This window comes from Oreochromis niloticus, linkage group LG15, assembly GCF_001858045.2.
Source record: "Oreochromis niloticus isolate F11D_XX linkage group LG15, O_niloticus_UMD_NMBU, whole genome shotgun sequence".
NCBI lineage: Eukaryota > Metazoa > Chordata > Actinopteri > Cichliformes > Cichlidae > Oreochromis > Oreochromis niloticus.
In genome coordinates this window covers 16,771,926-16,793,629 of record NC_031980.2, presented here as the reverse complement: position 1 = coordinate 16,793,629, position 21,704 = coordinate 16,771,926, and the positions used below count along the sequence as shown (strand labels likewise).

At 42.6% G+C, this 21,704-nt stretch overlaps 1 protein-coding gene across 2 annotated transcripts in view; it reads right to left on the bottom strand.

The window, feature by feature from the left end:
• Window positions 1-21,704, bottom strand: part of jag2b (jagged canonical Notch ligand 2b) — a 43,594-nt gene that overhangs the window by 10,811 nt on the left and 11,079 nt on the right. Inside the window, exons 3-11 of one of the 2 annotated variants that reach the window (XM_003446258.5) lie at window positions 15,800-15,854; window positions 10,281-10,538; window positions 9,579-9,639; window positions 7,276-7,406; window positions 5,830-5,949; window positions 5,422-5,532; window positions 5,191-5,304; window positions 3,466-3,579; window positions 2,983-3,089 (exon numbers count right to left, since the gene is read on the bottom strand). In XM_003446258.5, coding sequence (XP_003446306.1) covers window positions 2,983-3,089; window positions 3,466-3,579; window positions 5,191-5,304; window positions 5,422-5,532; window positions 5,830-5,949; window positions 7,276-7,406; window positions 9,579-9,639; window positions 10,281-10,538; window positions 15,800-15,854 — 1,071 coding nt within the window. The remainder of the gene's footprint in view (window positions 1-2,982; window positions 3,090-3,465; window positions 3,580-5,190; window positions 5,305-5,421; window positions 5,533-5,829; window positions 5,950-7,275; window positions 7,407-9,578; window positions 9,640-10,280; window positions 10,539-15,799; window positions 15,855-21,704) is intronic. The other variant, XM_005475079.4, reaches the window with a different exon arrangement.

Genomic DNA, 21,704 nt, shown 5'->3' with positions numbered 1-21,704 from the left:
TGGTTTTACATCTCTGCCCTGCGTTATCGTTCGAGATTATTTTGAGAGGAGTCAGAATGCGAAACTGAGCAGGCAAAAGAGCGGCTATCCATCATGAAGCTGGTCCCACATCATGCAGAGACAAGCGAACACATAAATATAAATCCTCTGACACAGAGAAGCTGCCTAGAGGTCAGAGTGATAACTTCAGCCATCATACATACTGCATTTCTGGGATTGGACAGAAAATCTTTCAGTTCATATAAACAGAGCATAACTGTGCATAAACTCTGGGTTGCAACCCGTTGCCATTTAAGGTGCTGAAAAAGGGAGATGGAATTGGGCAACGGGGTTGGTGAAGTTTGTGGTCACACACAGTTTATTTTAAGTGTCAGGGCCAGACTTCTTTCTTTAGTATTTGCGCGTGTGTGGTCAGGGAATCACGTCTGAAGGTAATAAATCTGCAGAACATCACTGTTAACTGCTTGTGCTGTCCAGAGCACAAAAGTCATTGTTAATGCAGCAGGCGAGAGCACAGAAGTATTGCATAATTTATTTTTGTTGCGTCTAGCCAGACTTTTTGGCGATCGCTTAGATCACCCCCATGTCCTCTGTGAATAAAAAGGGCCCAATTAAACGTAGATCGGCACTTACTGACTCCCTCTTTTCTTTCTTTGTTATTCTCAACTCGTATCCATGTTGTCCAAAAACACTTGTCATCACGTTTTATACAGGAGACAGAGGCTCTCATCACCAGAGAGGATCCTGAACATGAAATCCGAGTGTTTCACTCTCTGGGCAAGTTTAAGCGAAATTGCAAGATGCACCATTTCAAGTGGTCATAACAATCAGTCCTTTGGTACACAAAAAAGGTTGGCTCTGAAAAGGAAACTGGCAAAGTTTTAATCAGGTATTCCTGGAAGTTTTTTTGTTGTTTTCCCTTTTTTCTTCACACCTCTAAGATTGTTTAGATGCAAGTTGCCCATTTTTGGATATCTCTTGCTTTAGAGAGGTTTGCCTTCGCGTGAATATAATCTCACTAGATGGCATTCACCGTGTTGCGAGTAGTTTCATGTAGGATATTATCTTTCTATTGCAGTACATCCACCAGAGGTATCACTGTGCAGATGGAAGCGGGCATCTACCTGGGTCCTGCTGGTGTCAGCGTGTAATGTTCAGAAGTTCTTTCGTTTATTATTTAGCAGCTGGTAACTCATCATCTCAATTAACTGTCAGATAATTGAATATATTGTTTAATCTCCATAACAAAAAAAAAAAAGCAGTGGCCAATCAGATCACCAAGATATTTAGGAACCATGAATGAATTTCATGGCAGTAAATATGAGATATTTCACGCTGGGACCTACTGCTTGACCGACTAATAGTGACATTCACAGAGTCACACTAGTAAATGTGCCTAAATATAAAAAGATAAAGCTCTTTCTTGCTTGGCCCCTTAAGTAAATTCACAAAATTCACCAAACAATATTACATTATTAATGTAAGCATGTCTACTAGGATAAAAGTAAATGCATCATATTTGTCCCCTTTAGCGTTTTCTCTGTACCCATTTTCTCTGAAGACATGAAACACTGAGGTAAACATGACATTACACAATCAAATGCTTACTGGATTAAATCAGAGATACTAATCAGAGAAATATGATGCTGGAGGCATTGTAGTTTTGCCACTGCGGGGTAGGAATATACGGCCCTGCAATAGCGGGCATTAGAGCTCTGTAGTGTGCGGGCAGAAATCCAGGGTCCCCTCATTCAGAGAGGCTCATATTTATAGTAGAGATGCTAAATCAGGATTGGCTCCTGACCAGCAATGTCCTCCATTCAGGGCCCAAGAGATGCAGCCGAGTGTCGGTTTCCTCACTGCTAACCTACATTCAAACGCTCGCTTCATACATGAAAGGCTGCAGCAGGGACACCAATATGTGACATCTTTATGAAATAAAAGTATGAATTAAGAGACGTTTGCCCTGTGACGTGGACTTGGCTTGCAGGGTTGGAGGCTGACAACACTGCACAACGTTTTGGCAGATCACAGCAGCGATTTGGCACATAGGGGAGTTTAATGATCTGCTGGATCAAATGACTATTTTGTTATGGCTGTTTGGGTGTCTTTATAGTTCAGGGCAATTTGTATTACTGTAGTTTCTACTCCATCTTAATGACACTTGCATCCTAATTCATGGGCCGCTTTGCTTCACAGCATGTTTTCTAGCATCCAACTTCACAGGAAACCGTTTCCCCATCAGTGCTGGTACAATTGCACATGATTAGTCGCTATGACGGCATTTTGTTAATGTTCTACGTTTACAGAAGACATGAGAAACAAACAGATCACCTTTTACAGTCACGATACCAGGTTATAATAAGAGATATCATCTCTTGATTCACATGCATATAACCACAAAGCATTAGGAGCCTCAGGCAGCCACAGTGTGATCACTGAGGATCAACTCCAGCTGAAGGTCAGTCTCTTAGAGCTCCAAGAGAAGACCCTGACACTAAGTGGGCATAACATACAAACTCCACAGATCCTGGCCCCCCTAAGCCAGGGGTGGGGAACTCAAGGGCCAGTGTCCTGCAGGTTTTAGGTATCACCCTGTGACATCACAGCTGAATCAAATGATTAGTTCATTACCAGGCCTCTGGAGAACTTCAAGATGTGTTGAGGAAGTAATTTAGTCATCTAAAACCTCCAGGACACCAGCCCTTGTGGCCTGGAGTTCCCCAACCCCTGTCCTAAGCACTAAAGAGCTCAAGTGTGTGAAACTTCTGGTTTTGGATCAATCAAATAATCAACGTTACTAATTTACAAGAGTTTGTTGAATCAAACTATGAAAACGTGAAATTGTGAAAACCAAAAATGTGCCTTGGCAAGGCCAACAAGTCCAGAAATGTGAAAGGCTGTAAAGCCTACTGCTACGTTATGTATTGCTCTTGCATCAGTAGTTGCTCACTGGCGGAACCTGGGTAACATGAGACTCACCTCACACAGCTGTCCAGTGAACTCCAGTGGGCATTCGCACACAAAGCTGTCCAACACAGCGCGGCAAGTTGCTCCATTCTTGCACTGACCATGGCAGGCACTGGTATCTGAAGAGAAAGACAACAAGAATGACCAAGGTTCCTGAAAACATACATTTTTAAAATGCTACTCCACTAAAAGAGTGAACGCTGCGCTATGAGTTGTGCATAGATTAAGTAAAAGTTTGGAAAAGAGAAAAAAAAAAAAAACTAGTGAAGTGAGAAGGGTGCCAGATAGACTCTTATGTAACTGGGCATGCATAACACAGCTGGAGTTTCGGTTTGCGAGACGAGAAAGGAACACGTTGCCACACGTGTGGAAAGTAAGCGGTGCCAAAGTACACCTAAGCTGTGCATCCAGAAAGTGAGGAGTGAGGAGGCATCCGAGAGCAGCCAGAAGAAGAGTTATCGATTTAGGAGCGACTTTGAAGGGAGAAATACTGACTGATGTCACAGTTTTGTCCGGACCATCCCCGAAAACAGCTGCAGTGATATCCGCCAATCAAATTTTTGCAAGAGTAAGCGTTCACACAGGGCTGTCTTGCACACTCATTTGCATCTGTGAAGGCAGGAGTTAGGAGTCCATCAATTGAATGAAACCAGAGAAGGGACAAGAAGATAGGAAAGAGACCAGCAACCCAGCTTTGAAGGCCTGCTGGCACCTGCGCTCTTGTATAATCAAACACTCAAAGTTCAAGTGAGGTAAAGTTTGACGGGTAAAGAGTTAATCAAAGAACAGCTTAAATGATGAGGATTTTGGTCAACTTCTGAGTTACAAACCTTTATGAAAGTCTAATATTTAATGGCTCAAGTGCTTTAATTCTTAGGTTTTTTGTCCAGTTGGTGTCAACAGAGTACTTCTATAAAATTACCTGCCCATTATAGGAATTCCAAAGCACAAAAATTTGATCTAGATATATTAAACTTTTTCCATTTCTTGACAAATTAAAACATTGCTGGTTTGGTCAGAGATTTGAGATCAGGTGGATCGGTCTCATAAACTCGCTTCTGTACCCAGAGAGTTCTCTCCGCTTTCAAAGCTATAGTCTTCCGACCGACTATGACGCAGGCTCAGGCGACAACACCTCAGGCACCGTATCAGACTTCACACAGCTTTCAGCGCCACAAAAAGCTTTATTCAAGCCTTTACTCCACAATACATGGAAACAAACTTTGAAGAGTAAAAGTGCCGAGATACTTTCAAAATCTCAATTTCAAATTCAGTGTAAGTGATGAAATCTGCAGTCCTCATTCTGTGAAAGTTCACCTGAATTTAATATTTAGCACCGAGTTATCCTGTGGTGCATTGAGTCGATGTCATATTAGCAAAAAAATTCCCCTTTTGCATCACAGGGTGTTTTTTCCCTGTTTAAGAGATTTTAGCCAGACTGAGAGAACAGCACTGTAATTAAGTCTTACGTAAAGTTTATTTTAGAACCTCATAATATTTCTAGAATATGTTTTGTGCGCCATATATACACACAACCTCACAGTAATTCTATACACCACTTTGACCTGTTCAATAAAGATTAACAGTTTCACACAAACGTCAACCACCTGCAGGTATCAAAAGGGTGGAGGGTGTTTGGGGAGGAGAGGGCAGTCCACAGGGAGTCCTGCTACACTCCTCACACACCTGTCTTCTCTATGAAATCCAAAACTCTACACATGCACCAATGGCCAGGTAAGACGGGAGGCCTATAGCTGCCTGTAAACTGAGACCGGAGCTGGTAAAACGACACTGAACTCTTGGGATCTCTTTCCTGCCTTTACCCCCACACACGCAACCCAACTTTGTTTACCGGTTGTAATCCATTTCCTGACTTTATGCTGGTCACGTCCGCTCATCGGAGAGGGGGGTTCTATAGAAACGAATGCCACAGAGAGTGGCCAGCAAACAGCCGGATATAGGCTTTGGTATCTCATAAAGTCATTGAGAAAAAGGTGGTCACGCTGTGGGAAGCTGCCAGCTCATCCAGGATACCAACATCTTATATTGTGGCCTTGTGACTTGGCAGTTTCATTCCAAAATGATGAGCAATGCTATGCCTGCGTGTCAAAGGCCAATTTTTTATTTTAGGAAAAGGAACAAACAGGAAAAGGGCAGAAAAACATCTTTCCCGGCTGAAATAAAAACACACTCTAATATGTGTATGTACACAAAACTCACCTATCTGGCAGGTCTTTCCTTCCCACTGAGGGGGGCACACACACTCGAATCCATCCTTCAGGTTAATGCAAGTTCCACCATGAGAACATGGACTGGAAGCACAGTCATCCAAATCTGAGGAAAATACTCAGATAAGAGCCTGACTAATCAAAAAGCTGATTTTAAATGGCTGAAATCACTTTCATCATATAAAAATAAATATGTGTGTAGAAAAGAAATGAAGCCACTCACCGGCACAGGTTGGACTATCCCAGCCTGGAGGACACTGGCATTCAAACCCTGCTGGAACCTCGTGGCATGTACCACCATTTGCACAAGGACTGGAAACACAGGCGTGCTCAGCTGAAGAAGCAATAGTGTGGAAGGAAGGCAAAAATTAATTTCATATGAGATACGTTTGGGTATTTTTTTCCTGTTTTTAAAAGCGTATTGTTAAAAAAAAATATTCAAAATACAATTCTCCATTTGTCTTGCTGGCTGTTTTCCCTACAAACTGTAAATAAGTTCACAGAAAAGTGCCATGTATTTCTAACTAGCAAAACAAAGGCCAGTAAAGCTGAGAGAGGAGGCGGCGGCAGCAGCGGGGGAGAGGGCAGAAAATATGCTGTACATGGAAGGTCCAAGTGGATTCTCTCTCACCTATCTCACAGTTCTTTCCAGAGAAGCCCTCTGGACAGGCACAGTGGTACTCATCTGGCTGGGTGTTCATACAGGTTCCTCCGTTAACACAAGGCTGATGGCGACCGCAGTAATTCAGATCTGGAGCAAAAACAGCAGGGAGATGCACAGTGAAGTGAAATGACAACTCAAGGTTGCAAAGAGTGAAGCACAGAAAATCTATGAAGCTGTCTTTTTTTTTTTCCCACTTTACGCTATATTTTCAACCAGGTAGAGAGAAGTTTGATATTAAGTGATAAGTGAATGTTCAGAGGGAAAATGAGGATTAGAACTTCACCACTCAGAAACAAAAATCAAAGATGATACCCTTCAAAACCTCCATTTGGCAAACTGCATACTGAGAATGCTATTTAAATTGCTTTAACCTGCCTAGCCAGTTTTTGGCCATGCAAACCCTTTTGCAACCCACCTCTACAAGCTCTACATTATCATGCTGTGTCTGACCTCGCCACACATGTGTTTATGATGTTTCACATCAACCTTAGACACGGGTACCGAGGCATACTGCCAAATATGAGCTAATGCAGGTCAAAATAATGTTTTCGCAAAACTGTTCCTGGTTGAACTGAATAATAGAATTTTATCTGTATTGGTATATTCGGAAGTGACACTACTAATAATTCTCTTTAACAATTACAAGTGGAACAAACAGCTCTTCTCTTCTCCCAGTTTTTATCCCGTTGGAGCAGAGAGCTCCCAGAAAGCTCGTCAGATTCCTCAGTCGGCAAGGAGCACCAGCTGTCCACTTTGACAGGAAGCACAGTGTTTTCTCAACCCCTCTGCTGCACTGCATTAAAATAAATTTTACTGTATTCAGACCACTAGCTGTGTAGACTTAGTCTGCTTATCTGTATAAATACAGTTTTTCACGATTATATTCTTTGCTTCATTAATTTAAAGCTCCCAAAAATAAACTAATTGATCGCCGCACACCAGCTTTAGGCTAAAAGCCAGGTCACCCTAAAGGCTGGTAAATAAATGAGCAGGGGGATCAGTCTCCGCTGGGGATCTTAGGGCCCATTCTCATCCCCTGAAGAGCCCTGTGTGACGAAGGGATGTGGGGGGGTGGAGATCGGGTGTCCCTGCTGTCGCTCAGATCACACAAGCAGTAAAACTATCCAGCCGCCGGTCTCCACTCAGAGAAAATGAGTAGTAAATATAATTCAGACCTCATGTAAACAGTTTAATTCTGTAATAACTGAATAACTATAATAATATAAAAGATAAATATAACTCCTCAATGTTAATGGGTCAGGGTCTGAGAAGCTTGCTCACCTATTACTCATGAAATCCAAGAAACTGTACCTGAAGGGGGAGCAGAGGAATGACAACGACTCACCCTGCCTGGTGTTTTGAGTCCCTGTAAATACATTTTGTATAAAAAATAAAATAACATTTCCTCCATACCTTTATCGCACATCAGACCACCCCAGTTCTTCTGGCAGTTGCACTGCCAGGGGGCGTTGCAAGTCCCATGGACACAACCAGGATGGAGCTCACATTCATCACAAAACTGGCCCTTCCAGCCATATCTGCACCTGCCAAACAAAAACCCAGCCATGAATAATTTCCCTTTAACAGCTGCTTGAAAAATCGTTGGTTTCATTAGTCTGTTATTTATTACAGTTGGTCACTCTGACACCATCATTATCCAAATTACTGATAAAAGAAACCTGCGTTTAATGCATGTTCTTTTGAAGGAGGTTTTATGTGACCGGTCTGAATGCTAATATAGTGAAATCACACATCGGTGATGAATGAATCATCTTTTTAAAATATCTACATAAAATAATTTGCAACAAATGTCCAACAGTTTTGAAACTGATATGGTTTTATGCTTGATTATAAATCATCACAACCAAACTAGCGTCTGTCTAGCGACATCCATTAGGCTGTGAGCTGCTGTAGCTACTAATGATGCACAAGTGACAGAGAGCCTGTGGAAACAAACCTAATATTGTACCTGCTCTAGTGTCAACACATCCCATGGGCTTCTGCCAACTAATCTTAGTGGAGGGTGACATTCCGGGGCAGCAGGGGTTAAGAATACTTCCAGTAGCTACTGTGCATTGGGTTAGAGTATGCGGGTGAGGCGGATTTGGGGGCTACAAGGGTGACGTGATGTTTCTGCGATTGAGTGGCTGGAGGTGATTGTGTGTATACAGTGTTTACGCGCAGCAGTCTGAAGCTTTGGGACTGTACTCGGCTATTCCAAGGCTGAAATGCTGTCACGGCAGCTGTCTTGTCAATTGACTGCTATTTTGAGCCCCTTGCAGACGGCACCGCTGCCTCTCTGAGCTTTCAGCACCCCCTTCCAACCCCCTCTTCCAGCCAGTCTCAGACTGTGGGGTCGAGGGGTATCAGGGTAAGACTTGGCATGCTTCTTCCACTGTATTTAATTACCACCAGAGAGCTTGACAGCAAGTTGGCAATAACACTAAAAAGAACACGGAGACCGCTTTAAGGTATCCAAAGAGTAATTCTGTAGTTTGTCCTTATTGATATAATTAATCACAAATGTGAAACTTGGCAAAACTCCATATAGAAGGGTTACAATTAATGTCTAAGGAGTTCTTAGAAACACTGCAGCGAACCTCTGAAATATGTCAGAACAAGCCTAATGCGGGCTAATAAAAAGCCTCAATACTGCAGTGTGACAACAGGCACGTACTAGCCTTTGTGTTTCTCAAAAGCCCGTGGCAGACGAGGCAAAGCCCATAAAACCTTGATGAAATAAAGGGAATAAAGGGAGATGGCAAGGGATTTGATGCAAGCTTTCTGTGACCTGAGGCATCATTAAATTCATGCCGCTGCAGGAAGTCTCTTTACTGCTGCTCTTCCATTGATGTCACGTTTCCTGTTGACTGCAACTTGACATTTCATATGATTAAGAAGAATGAGCTAACTAGAATAAGGACGGCACAAGAAAACACCATTCCCGCATTCCTCAGCTTTTGGCCAACTCTCTTTCCTAACACATGGAGGCAAGCGCTTCCCCCCCCCCATCAAGCAGGTGAAAGACGGGGGTGGCGAAATGACGACGGGATGTACCACATCCTGGAAACGTGGACTCACTGGGACATCCAACGTCACTTTATCTAATTGTCGTTTCCACTTTGGGAAATGTACATAACACGGCGGGATATTCATTTCCGCTCCTGCCCCTTGCCCTTCGAGGAGGACTGCAATGCGGATGGGGAGTGCATCTGACAATTCCCAGCACGTTTTGCAGTGGTCAAATTCACACACCAAGACGAGTCCCTTTCTTCAGTCTGAGCTGCAGAAGCCTGATGAGGTGCTTGGTATTCTAAGGAGGATTTCGGATAGCTAAAAATACAAGAATCCTGGTACGGCATTGCCCTTTTCTTCTGAACCGAGGTGGAGATGCCCACGAGGGAGGGAAAGGCTGACACACACACAAAATACAACAGGCTTCGACAAGTGAAGGTGCCTCTGCTTTAAATCCAGCCTTTCCACCCCCACAGATTTAGCTCCTCTGCTGAATTTTTAAGAAATACCAATACAATTTTGTATGTTTTAAAAACAAACAAACCCACATTTCATCTAAAAATGCATGAGCAATATGACAGTGATCTAACATTTTACAACATGTGATACATTTAGAAAATTACAGCACCAGAAACAGACAAAGATTCTGCATTATGATCCACATTTTTGCATATCAAATAAAATCTTCCCAATCATCTTACTTGCATTCGCCTGGGACACTGCATGAGCCATGTAACAGGTTGCAACCTTGCTTGCAGATTGCTAAGACAGAAAAAGAGAAACAAAATGTGTTTATTTAAATGCATCTCTTCCCATGCAACCCAGAAAATTAAAGAAGTGGAGGAAAGGGGGCACCAAGACAGAAAGTGGGTTGAAGAGATGCTGGTTTGTTTTGTTTGCCTTCATCCTAACAAGTGCAACAAGACGTGAAAATTCATGGCACTGACGAGGATTAGGGGCAAGGACTAGACAACTTTATGGCCTGCATAAAACACCACCCTCTTTTTTTAAAAAGAAGCCAGGCCTTCTGCGCTCTCCTCCCCTTTTTCACCCTTCATCTTCTAAAGTCAGTTGGATGATTTATTGAGGGCCCCCCACTCTCTCCGACACCACCCACAAGCATGACCTCAACACTGCTACACTTTAGAATAATGACCTGACCAAACATTCTACGTTTATTTATGCATACTGCACATTTCTGCCATCTTACTTTAATAATTCTAGCCTTGATGATCAGTAAAGAGTAAACTGATCGGACTCACTTTGAAAATTTGAACCCAAACTTAATAGAAACAGTTTAAAAGACATCTCATTAAATAGATCTAAAAAGGCAGCGAATCTTTACAATTCATTCACGCATTTCTTTTTATTTTTGAAGACATTCTAAGGTGCTAGGAGCTCACCTATTGTGCAGTCGTGGCCCATCCAACCATCCAGGCACACACGGGTGCCGGAGGGTCCACAGCGGTAGTGGCCAAAGTAGTCGTCACGAGGAGAACACTGTATGTTGCACGTGCTGGTGTAGTAGTTTTCGTCACACTTTACCCGGATACGATAAGTGATGCGAGCCACAGGCCCATCGTGCCTGATGGTCTGCCAGGGGTCACCAGGGTTGATCATGCCAGTGTGGGCGCTGCGCTCAATCAGCAGGTCCTCCTCAGCTGAAACAAAACAGGGTGAACACCAGTTAGTGCGATTCAGACTCACTTCCTTCTCACCACACATAAAGCAACTCAACCTGACACTGGATCAGATATTAGTCCACTCAAAAGGTGTCCTAACAAAACATCCATCTATAGGGCAGTTTAGCTTTTTGACTTGATCACTGTGGTCAACTACGATGACATTTCATTATTGCCTTTCTCTTGTTATGTTCAACACATGGTTTAGAAGCTTTTATTGTACTTGTGTTAAAATAATATCCTGCCATAAACTGAATTAATATTTCACTTCATTTCACTTCCACGCCTCTTGTCGGCTGAGAGCAGCTACACTTACAGTGAGAGGAGGGAGAGAAGAGTCTAACGTGACAAAAATAAGAGAAGTATGCAACAGCTAAATTGAAAGTGGTGTTTAAGTACAGCCTGATGTTGCCTGGTGCCATGTAAAGAATCATTCCCAGCCTTTTTCTCAAAGTGAGCACTACAGCTTATTAGTAGTCCCTACACGAACACCAACTACAGTCACTCATTTTAAATTTTTAGGCAGACGTCAGTGCATTTTACCAACTTTAAAAACTCTGTAATGCTCCATATTTATTCTCAACCCTCAAGTTAATTTGTATAACTCACAGTTCATAATAATCCTCACAGCTCGAAGTAAAGCCACATAGTTCTTCACGTTTATAAAAGCAAGACGTGTCAAAATCTCTCTTTTTAAGCCAGCTTTCTTCTGATTGGCTGCCCCCTTGCAAATCGATGGTCTGACCAGCAAGTCAGGGAGCCTTCTGTGCTCACCACCAGAACTGCGTCTGAGATTGCCATTAAGGATATCGAGGATGTCTTTTGAAAATACAGCGCCAAAGATATGGGGGGGGGGAAAAAAATAAAATAAAAAAAATCTGGCTGATATTGAGCATTTACAGAGATATTAAGTCTGAACGTTTGTTGCACAGGGGGTGCCTGCACATATGGTAGACTCCCCATTTAAGCCAGGTTTAAAATGAAAGACTAGTTTGACAAAATACACTCTGACATACACAAACGTTTGGACCACATAAATAAAGCACACATGCTATGCAATAACCAACAAATACCCACTACCCAGGCTGAGATCTTCACACTCCCCCCCCCCCCCCCCCCCCATTGCACGCTTCTGTCAGTCTGTTGCAGACCAATCCACAGCATCTAACAGAGTGTCAACAGTAGCCACCATCATTCAGAATGGATACACCCCTCAAACCCTCCAAGTTTAAATGGGTCAGTTACAGTTGTCATGAACAGGTAATTTACCTATAGACAGTGTAACAGCCAGCACTACTGTACATTTGAGACATGCTTTCACCTGCTGTAAAGTTGGGGACTTTAATATGGGAGTGTCTTGGACTTGACTTGTATTTTCAGTCAATCCCAGGTTGTTTGAGAAACTGCAGTTTGTGGCACTTTCTGGTGGCTTCACTTTTCAGCATCAGAGGTCACTGCTTTCTGTAAATAAGCTTCCACTTGCCATCATCAACTTAAAAGGTAATGAAGATCAATCAATAAAAATAAAAATAAAAACACAATCTAAGGAATGAAACCTTTACGCAGAAGTCTCTCCATTAACTAAGTTGTTTAAAGGCTGAGGTATACTTATGTCAGCATGACTAAAAACTAATTTATTTGGAGCAATTTGAAAATCGGACGCCGATGTGGAACCCTCTATCCATTCGTACAGTCACACTCAACTGTACCCACTGAATTTTAAGTGCGCTCTTGAAATTCATTGTCAATTTTCTGGCAACAGCACACATCATCTGTGAGCTTTAAACGAGCACCATCATGAAGCATCTGTGCAACATTTAAAGCCAATGATCCTCTAGCATTCAAACACAGTCTGCTTCTGAGGGGCAGAACGAAATAACAGGCAATCTTTTCACAGTGGAGTCAAAGCTGGAGAACAATCTCTGTGGAAATATGGGGGCCTGTGACTTCCTCCATGGCTTTGGGCTCAATGCTCCAAAGACATTTTAAAGCAGGAACACACACACACGCGCACACACATTCCTCTGCTGGGGTCTGACAATGTCAGACAAAATTAAGCAACAATAACAGAAATAACCCTCGGTGGTTGCCAGATAGAGAACAATGGGCTCGGGGCCCAAGCCGGTCTCTGCTACTAAGTGTCTAAACACTGAGCCCGGCCACCCAGTCCAGTCCACTTCCTGCTCGATAAACACAAGGAAAACAGCCGGCGGCCTTTCCTGAGGACACAGGGGGAAGGGAAGAGGGGTCCTATGGAGGACATGACGCTGGAGGAGAGGAATCTCACCGACATCCTCGACACACTGGTAGGCTCTTACGTAGGACCAGACATGACCCCGATGCTGACTCAGGCCAGACAAGTTCAACTTAATGCCTCACAGACTGAGAATGTCATGAATTTAATTGATCTTTTACACATCTCTCTGCATGAAAAAAAAAAAAATGAATGAAAAAAAGAATAAAAATAATAATAATAATCACCTGAGCGGTCGATCACCATAATTATTTTTTCCCCCTCTTTACAACACTTGCCTGCTGGTGGTGTAAAAACCTACTAATGTTTACCTTCACCTTCTGCATTTTACATGTCATTCAAGCATTTGTTGTGTTTTTGCAACTTTAAATGCAGTGCTACTTAAAAAAAATAAAAATTAAAAAAGAAAATCCATCTGTGCAAAAACGACAAATAGATCAATGACACGCAAAAGCAAAACTTGAGTATCGCTGGCTCATAACAAGTGTGAACTATGGCTACACTTGGAGTGGCGTGTCTAGAGAATCTCCAGAATATTCAACTTTGCAGTAGCTTGCAAATGTAGACCCTGTTCTGTTCTGCAAACTCTGAACAAAGTCTCCACCTGCTACAGGTTCTAGTTAAAGTGCAACTCTACTACACAGTGAGTCAGAGTGCACCACTGGGGTGAGGACCTCTCTGAAGAGACAAGTGAATGACAAAGGAGCACTACAACAGGGACGAAAAGGGAAACATGAGGAAGGAAGACTGAATATGTCCCAGCATTGATTCATTAGCATTGGTGTCCATATTAATACAAGCACTGTTTTTTCAGCACTACCAACTGACTTAACAGGCTGGTGTGACTCCTTCCCCCCCCTTGTAATGGTTACCAAACCATTATGTTTTCAAGTGTCATCTCAGACACACCAATTCAGTTTGTTTCAAGGGTCACATGGCTTCAAGCTGTAGTTTCACATGTATCCATTAGTATAGATGAAACTACGGATTTGGTTGTTGCACCCCAATTCTCACCAATATGTGGTGTTCTGGTGTTGGCCCAGTATAGATCTGGTGTATTAGAACTGGTGCTTCAATGTTCATGATCTTGGCTCTTCTAAGGCCTAGAGACCAGTCAGTGCAACCAAAGAAGACGAAAGAAGAGAAAAAACCCACTGATAGGTCTCTAGATTTGTGTGACTGGCGCTTTAGTAGTTGCTAACTAGCCATCTTATGATGTAATATGAACTTCAGTAACAAAAGGGGTTTAGATGATGCTTTTCTGTTCTGTAAACCTAGATGAAGCTTGACATATTAGAACAGCGGTCCCCAACCCCCGGGCCAAGGACCAGTACGGGAGTCGTTTGGTACCGAGCCGCGAGAGTTGAGGCTCGGGTGTGAAATTTATGGTTTTCAGGGTTTTTATCATTAACTCGGTTTCTCTGGGTCTTTTCCCGTGTTGTAGTTGTGCGTCTAAATTTGAAAGAAATATTTACGCGTTACCATAGCGACCAGAGAGCATTAAGGGGCAGAGAGGAGGATGTCACTCTTAATGTTGTTGGTGCACTTCAGGAGGACACTGCTAATAAAGTTACACAATTACACAGTGAATTCACATTTATTATTATATTTACATAATACCACGGTTTGTGTCTTGGTTGTATCATTTATTTTGTTGTATTTATCGACGACACCTTAAAGGCCGGTCTGTGAAAATACTGTCTGACATGAAACCGGTCCGTGGCGCAAAAAAGGTTGGCGACCGCTGGTTTAGAACTAACAAAGAAAAAAAAAAAAAGTGTTTGTTCCAGGCATTTTTATTTCTTGAACTCGTGACATTAAGATAAGAAAGTTGGGACATAAAGTCCGGTGACATCTGAAAATGACAATGAAAATAAAAATAAAATGAAATCTAAGCTGCCTGAGATTCTGAGGACAGTTTAATTAAGGTTTTTCTATATTTTGGCAAATAATGAAAAGCAGCATTTTCCTTCTCTTCGTGAGGATGCTATGTCTTGGGGAAAAAAAAAAAAAAAAAAATCAAAAAAATCTTGAGCTTCTTTATAGCAGTTTGGCTGAGACCAAAGTGAGAGTAGTTGGCAAGAAATCAACTGGTCTGTTACTCAACAACTTGGCCGTAGCACCTTCAGAAACAGAACTAATTACCGTAAATGTACACAATCAGTGCAGAAACAGGAGACTACACAGGGCATGCGACAGTCTAATCAAAGAGCGATGATGTCAAAATCTATTTCTTCTCCATTGTCTGCATTCTCAAGTGGAAGTGTGTTTGATGTTATGGAGAAAACAGGATGCGGTGACCTCATAAATAGAAAAACTTAAGACTGGACAAGACAGGATGGCATGATTCAATGCAAAAATTAATTCACCCTTGCACATAAAGTTAATAGAGACACGTGAAAAATGACACCTTCCTCACAGATCAAAGTTACATCTAGACATGCAGACATATGCCTCAATGGGTCTTCTTCCTCCTAGACTGGGCTACTGCTCAGACGGGAAAAAGAGGCTCTACAGGGGTCCACCCAGCGGACATAACCAAAGGAAAACAGGATACAGCTGGTCAAAACTGACTGCCACAGCCAGCATAGCCAAGGAAAACCAAGGCTTGTATTCTTTATGAGGAGTCTTGTCCTGTATTTCGTGACCTCTGCCATTTAACTATCAATAAACTGTATGTGTCACAAAGTATTTAGGAAATTTGGAGGATAGACGTGCCGGAAAGATCTTTGGCACACTTTAGTGGAAATGATTAAACGTAATGTAGTGTCATGTGTTTTTAACTGCAAGATGTTCTCATTACTGTTTAAAAACCCTTACTATACACTGGATTGCAATCAAATTAAATTAGAAACTCAAGTACTGATGTCGATACTAAACTCAAAGAAATCCATCGCCAGTCAAGATTTGTACTAAACACTTCTTACTGACAAACTCTACATACTAAAGTCCACAGCAGTAAGATGAAGGTGAGGTTTAAACTTACTTTCTCGTGTCTTGTTGTCCCAGTCCCAGGCCTCTACAATCAACGTGTATGTCCGCTGAAGGAAAAAGCAAACACAACGACATTAGTCACATGGTATTTATGACTCATTATTTCAGTTTTTTTGCAGGTGGGCCTAAATGAGCTTTCCGAGTGTTGGCCATTGACTGGTATAATGTGAATAACAGGAGTCTTCAGGATCATGCACATGTAATAGCTGTGTCCATAAGCTGCATTTTTGCAGCTCTTTTTCCTTCTACAATCACCCTCTTCAGTAATGAAACAGAAATCAATGCATTTCCAGTAAATTGTGTCTCAAGTTGCAAACAGAGTCTATCAGAGTATGCTTTATATTCCAATGGACGCACAAATGTTTGGGACTATTAATCACAGGCCACACTGTAAAGCCTGCTGTACAATGAAAAGTTCCACTTTATTCAGTGATTACTGTGACCAGTCCAATTGTGACATGGCTGTTGTAGCGAAACCCAGTGAGCAATGCAAGACAGAATTTCAATTTTACTCATCTTGAAGGTAACCTTGTTGATATTTAAATCTAAAGACAAAGAGGAATTGAGGACAATGAAATATTCTCTGATCCGATTTTGTTTTTTGTAACTAGAGGGGGAAAAAAAAGGGAACATTAAACAGCCTTTATCATTTTGTTCCTAAAAATCACAGCAGTACGCATTAATAATGACAGTCGTTTCCTAAAAACAGACCGAACCATGGAGATGATCATTTTAGCCTCAGTTGTGCTGCTCTCAAACATCAGCACGCACGGATACAAAAAAAATCAATTTTACTGCTACTACAACGTCTCATATGGACCATGGCCCCATTATCCAAAGGTATGCTGAAGTTACTGCTGAATCATTGGGTTTCATTGACAGTATAAGACAACAAGTACAACTGTGGAAAAGAGCCAAGACAGGGAACAGGACTTAGATGTGAAAAAGTACATGACAGGAAGATAATGCATCGCATTGGGTATTTGGATTATAGCTGGTTTAAAAGAGTTTTTGTACCCTTACAGAGCTGTGCAAACACATCAAAATGAGATAACAGCCATTCAGGAATACAACTATAAGATATAGTACATGTCAGGCAGGGGCTATCACCACATGTACACATTTCAGTCTAATTAATGTGCAAAAGTGATGTCTAATTTTTCTTTGGCTCAATCCAGTGGAACAGAATGAATCTATAGGCACTTGTGTTGATTTTGTTTTAATGAAGCTTTCCTGCCATTATATAAAAATTCTGGCACCCGAGGTTAGTGCCATCATGGAGGTCAAGTCAGGTAAAGAGCCATAGATTTATTTTTTGTCTGAATGAACCAAAAAACAAAAGTCAACCTTTCCTGCTTCAGTCTCCAGTTTTTAAGTTTGCCTTTTATCAAAAAGGAAATTTAAAAAAAGAGAAAGAAAAATCTGCAAAAATGTAAGGTCACTTTGCCAGTATAAGCTGTGTGAGATGAATTGGCTTTATCCTTGGTTTTCAGACAGTGAATGAAAGCAGCAGCTAAGGGGATTATCTTGTTTCTGTCCAAGTTATGCTTTACAGTTAACCAGTACAACAGCACTACATGGGTTTTACCCTCTGCGGAAATTATTGTGTAATTAATAATAAAGATGAGCAAAAATACGATTGATGATCTATTGATGGCGTTTCATTAATGTGAAAGCTCCTCTGGTTGCTTAACTCACCTCGACCAATGGACAGATGGGACCGCCCACTCTAATGCAAGTCAGTTTATGGACTGAAATAGTTTTATTCACACTTAATGGAAACCAGACGACCGTTTGTGTTTTAAGCAATGATGCAGCAAAAATTTGAGCATTCTGCACAGCTGATACTTCTCGAGTAAACACCCACACACAAAATAACCAAGCTAACCAGTATCACAGTAATCTAGCTGGTGTGCTGCAGGGCACACTGCTAGGCAACTAGCTGACCTAAATAGCACTCGTTACGTCACCGCCAGTGACAGTTGTAGTAGCCACAGTGTGACTGCTGCGATCTCTAGTGTAATGTCAATGACGGGGCATTACCCTCAGTGTGGATGGAAGAAAAAAAAAAAACAAAGTAGTATTTGAGCTACTTAAAGCTGAATGAAATGGGGAGGAGAAATCAGGGAGGGTCACTGTAAAACATGTGTATGTCTGCCTACGTTGTTGTTCTGGGGGACCAACAAGCTGGTAGGCTGGTAGCTGCTGGGCTGTGGGATTAAGGAGGCTTGTCTGGCTGTGGGTGGCAGTGGGAGGAAGGGGAGGGGAGTGTTATTGTGGAAGATCATTGGTGAAAAGAGAACGGGACGGAAGATGACAGGATAGGTGTGAGCGGGGGCTTGGGTTAATAACGACTGGGAGTGCAGGTGTATGAGATTGTACGTATCCAGACAAGACAACATTAGAAAAGAAAACAGGGCTGGTGTGAAGAGATGGAAAGCTATAGTTAGGAGTTAAGAGAAATCAGGGGATCAGGACATCGGCAGACTCGCGCTTCTGTTGCCGGAAGCTCTGCCAACCCATCCGACCGCAGACGCACAACAGATGCAGCCTCAAACGTGGATTATTATACATGAACGTGCATCATCCCACGACACGTAGACGGCTTCTGACCTTTCTAAACACCCACCCTCCCCCGACAACAAAAGGGTGGGCTGGCCGACCCACTCAGAGCATGCGGATGGGTGGGTGCGTATGCCAGTGGATATAAAGAGGAACTATAAGTGGCAATACATGCATTTGGGAGAGGAGATCTTAGAATGAAGCTTGTCTGTTTCGTGAGACGATGCAGAGAGACGAACCTCGTCGTGACGCACATTGAAAGATTAAAGAAAGAAGGCGTGGTCATACCGTGACCTGCACCTTTTAGGGTTTACTTCAAGTCCAGGCTTCCTTACATGCCTACATGTAGTAAACGTCTGAGTAAACAGTCCCGAGTCAGCGCATGCTGGGGATGAGCAAAGCCATGGACTAGTCTGGTTTCCCACAGACCGTCCCAGTCTGTGATTAGCTGGATTAAGTGACAGCTGCCCAAATGGTTGGAACAAGATAGATGGATGGGCAGGGGGATAAAGGGGAGGAGTGGGGGAGGGAAGGGGGTGAAGGCAACTGAACAAAGACCCTTGTCCCAACACCGTAACTCACCCCCATTCCAATCAAAACCATTGTCCATGAAGAGACACAGTCAGCACGGGGACAATTCGTGTCAGCATGTGTGCTACTGAGCCTGAGCAGCACAGCTGAATTGCTGAAGTCAAAACAAGCCGCCAGTGGCTCCTGTGCAAGTCCTAATCATATAATCAGACTCAGAAAATATCCTAACATCATTAACCTGCCCTTTTTTTCAACTCAAAACACATCAGCCATGTCTGACGGCGTGAAATACATCATTTGAGACTACAAAGTATCTGCAGTCAAATCTCCAAAACCCTTCCTAATGGATTAGAGGATTTACTTGGAGAAATCCTAGCTTTCAAGTCAAGAAGGGGGAGCAATGGTAAGAAACAAAGGATGTTTGTTGGATGCACTCAGTGACTTTGAGGTAACGATGCACTGACATTTAAAGGAAAAAAAAAAAAAAAAATCATTACCTATTCCAGGTAGTTATTTTAACTCTCCACAGTAGACCACAATGCTGATAAAAGCAAAGGATGTACCGCTAGTGATGTCTGGGGAGAGCTACAGGTGTAGGTTCCCACGCCAGACGAGGGGTGGATGGGTGAGTGGAAGGTGGCTGTTGAAATAATAAAAGGGACGGGGAACAGAGAGAGGTGGCAGTGGGAAGTGGAAGCCGGGGCAGGTTGGGGTCACTAAGCATGGGATCTGCACGCTTCTTTTTCAAAAGAGGGGTCAGCCCTCTGTATGTGGGGGCGACGTGCGGGTTTGCATTGGAAGAATACTGAGAATGTGAGATCCAGGGCTGGTGTGTAATCCCATGCAAGATCCCAGTCTGCCAACAATTCCGTATCGTTGGAGGGGTGCGTCTGCTTTGTAGATCACAGCTTTGATTGACTAATTTCTGTCCCCTGGGGAAAGTTGGGATATCAACCGAGCTTTGAGAACGACTTTCACATAGTTACTAAAAAAAGGTCTCAGATTAGCACTCGCAATTTAAAAGGAAACACAAACAAACAAAAACAAAAAAGTCCCGTCTGTGTCCTTGAGCTATTTTTGTTTCGCATGTCCGCTGAAAGTAGCCTATATGGCCACCTCCAAGCTCCTCTACAGAGAGTTTAACTGATGTCTCCTGATTTATTGCCTTCTGATGGGACATGAGGTCATCACAATTCATTCCATGGTCAGTAATCGCCAAATGTAATCTTCATTAATCTGATGCCAATCCCAGCTTTTGATGTTAATAGGGCCGAGTTTACACTATTTTAGTGTAAAGTCCTTCCTAGACTGGACACGAGAGCATGTGACAAAGGGTCTCTGGAAGAACTGGATTAATGAGAGATATGACATGCTATGTCACCCTTAATATTTAGTACCAGGTAATGTGAGAAATAACAGAATGAATCTAGTTTGCCATTTCCTAATGAATCAGGGTCAGTAATCAAGCAACCCCAAAGCAGAGAAGTTTCCAAGGGAAGGGGAAAAAAAATAAAAATGTGAGCTTCCCATCACTTCTGCCAGTAGCGTGGACTCCAAATGTAAATCTCTCAGACTAGCTCCTCAATCTGTTCAGAGGCAAGGATCAAAGACCTCCAGTGGCAAAGTCCTTGCATATGTTGGCAGGCAGAGAGGTTGGATGGTTTTTGACCCTTCTTGACATCAGTGCTGGAAGAGCACGTTTGCTGTTCCAGTATTCCAGGTATGATAAACTCTACCTGACTTAGTAGGACATTCATTTTCATTCATAAGGATGATTAGACTGCAGAGCACACAAATATGTGGTTAATGTCATCAACCTATCAAATAGTTATGACATAATCCTGTGATTTTAACATCTTTAAAGGAGAAGCCAGCAAATAAATCACAGGATTATGTTTGGTTTATTTTTTAATGTCCTCTAGCAGTCAAGTTAGGCATCATTTATTTCCACCATTGCAACCACAGGTGTAGTTGAGGAAGCAGATTACAGACAGTCGCATCTCTCCGGGCAGAGAGGTGGAGGGTTATGAGTTCTGCACGCCTGCCAGAGTCGTGTGCCAAGAGATCTCGTACTGAAGGCAAGGCATTTGGCTGGCTGGCATATACCGGCTGTGCACACACACACGGCCCATTGAGCATGCTGCTACTATGCCAACAGGGTCATTACCCATGCACTTCCAATACAACAAACCCCTCCCCTCCTGGTGCTAATTAACCAGCATAATCCAAGACTGTGTTACACGCAAAACAAACACTGACACATGCACATGTGTATATAAAGGCTAACGAGTTCGACGTAGCAGTGCGCTAGTTTAGAGTTACAATTAAAATAAGCTAAAAGCTACGACGTGGTGGGGGATGAGAGGGGTGACGCTACAAAGGCAGCTTGTCATGCCTGAGTAAAGAACATGTATGAACGCTGCAAGTCACCTGAAAATACTCCACTGACAAGGCTGGCAGTCACAAAACTATTGACAGAAATGCCTTTTATTCACATGTCATGAGTTCATCCCGATGCGTGCCAAGTGTGACAAACAAGTCAGAGTTCAAACAGGTTAAATCTCCATTACTGCAGCGTCTTGGATATTTGTTAATTACTTCCTCTGGAGTTAATTTGCCTTCAGAGGTCTAAGAGGTACTACAGAAATAAGCGTGCTTCAGAAACATTAACAGGCTAATTCCTGATCCAAAGCAACAGGGCTCCTGACTGGAGTGCAACACAGGACCGCCTCCAGCATAGCCCCATTATCATTTCAAACAAGTTCAACAGAACAGTGACAATTTAACTGCCCATGTAATGACAT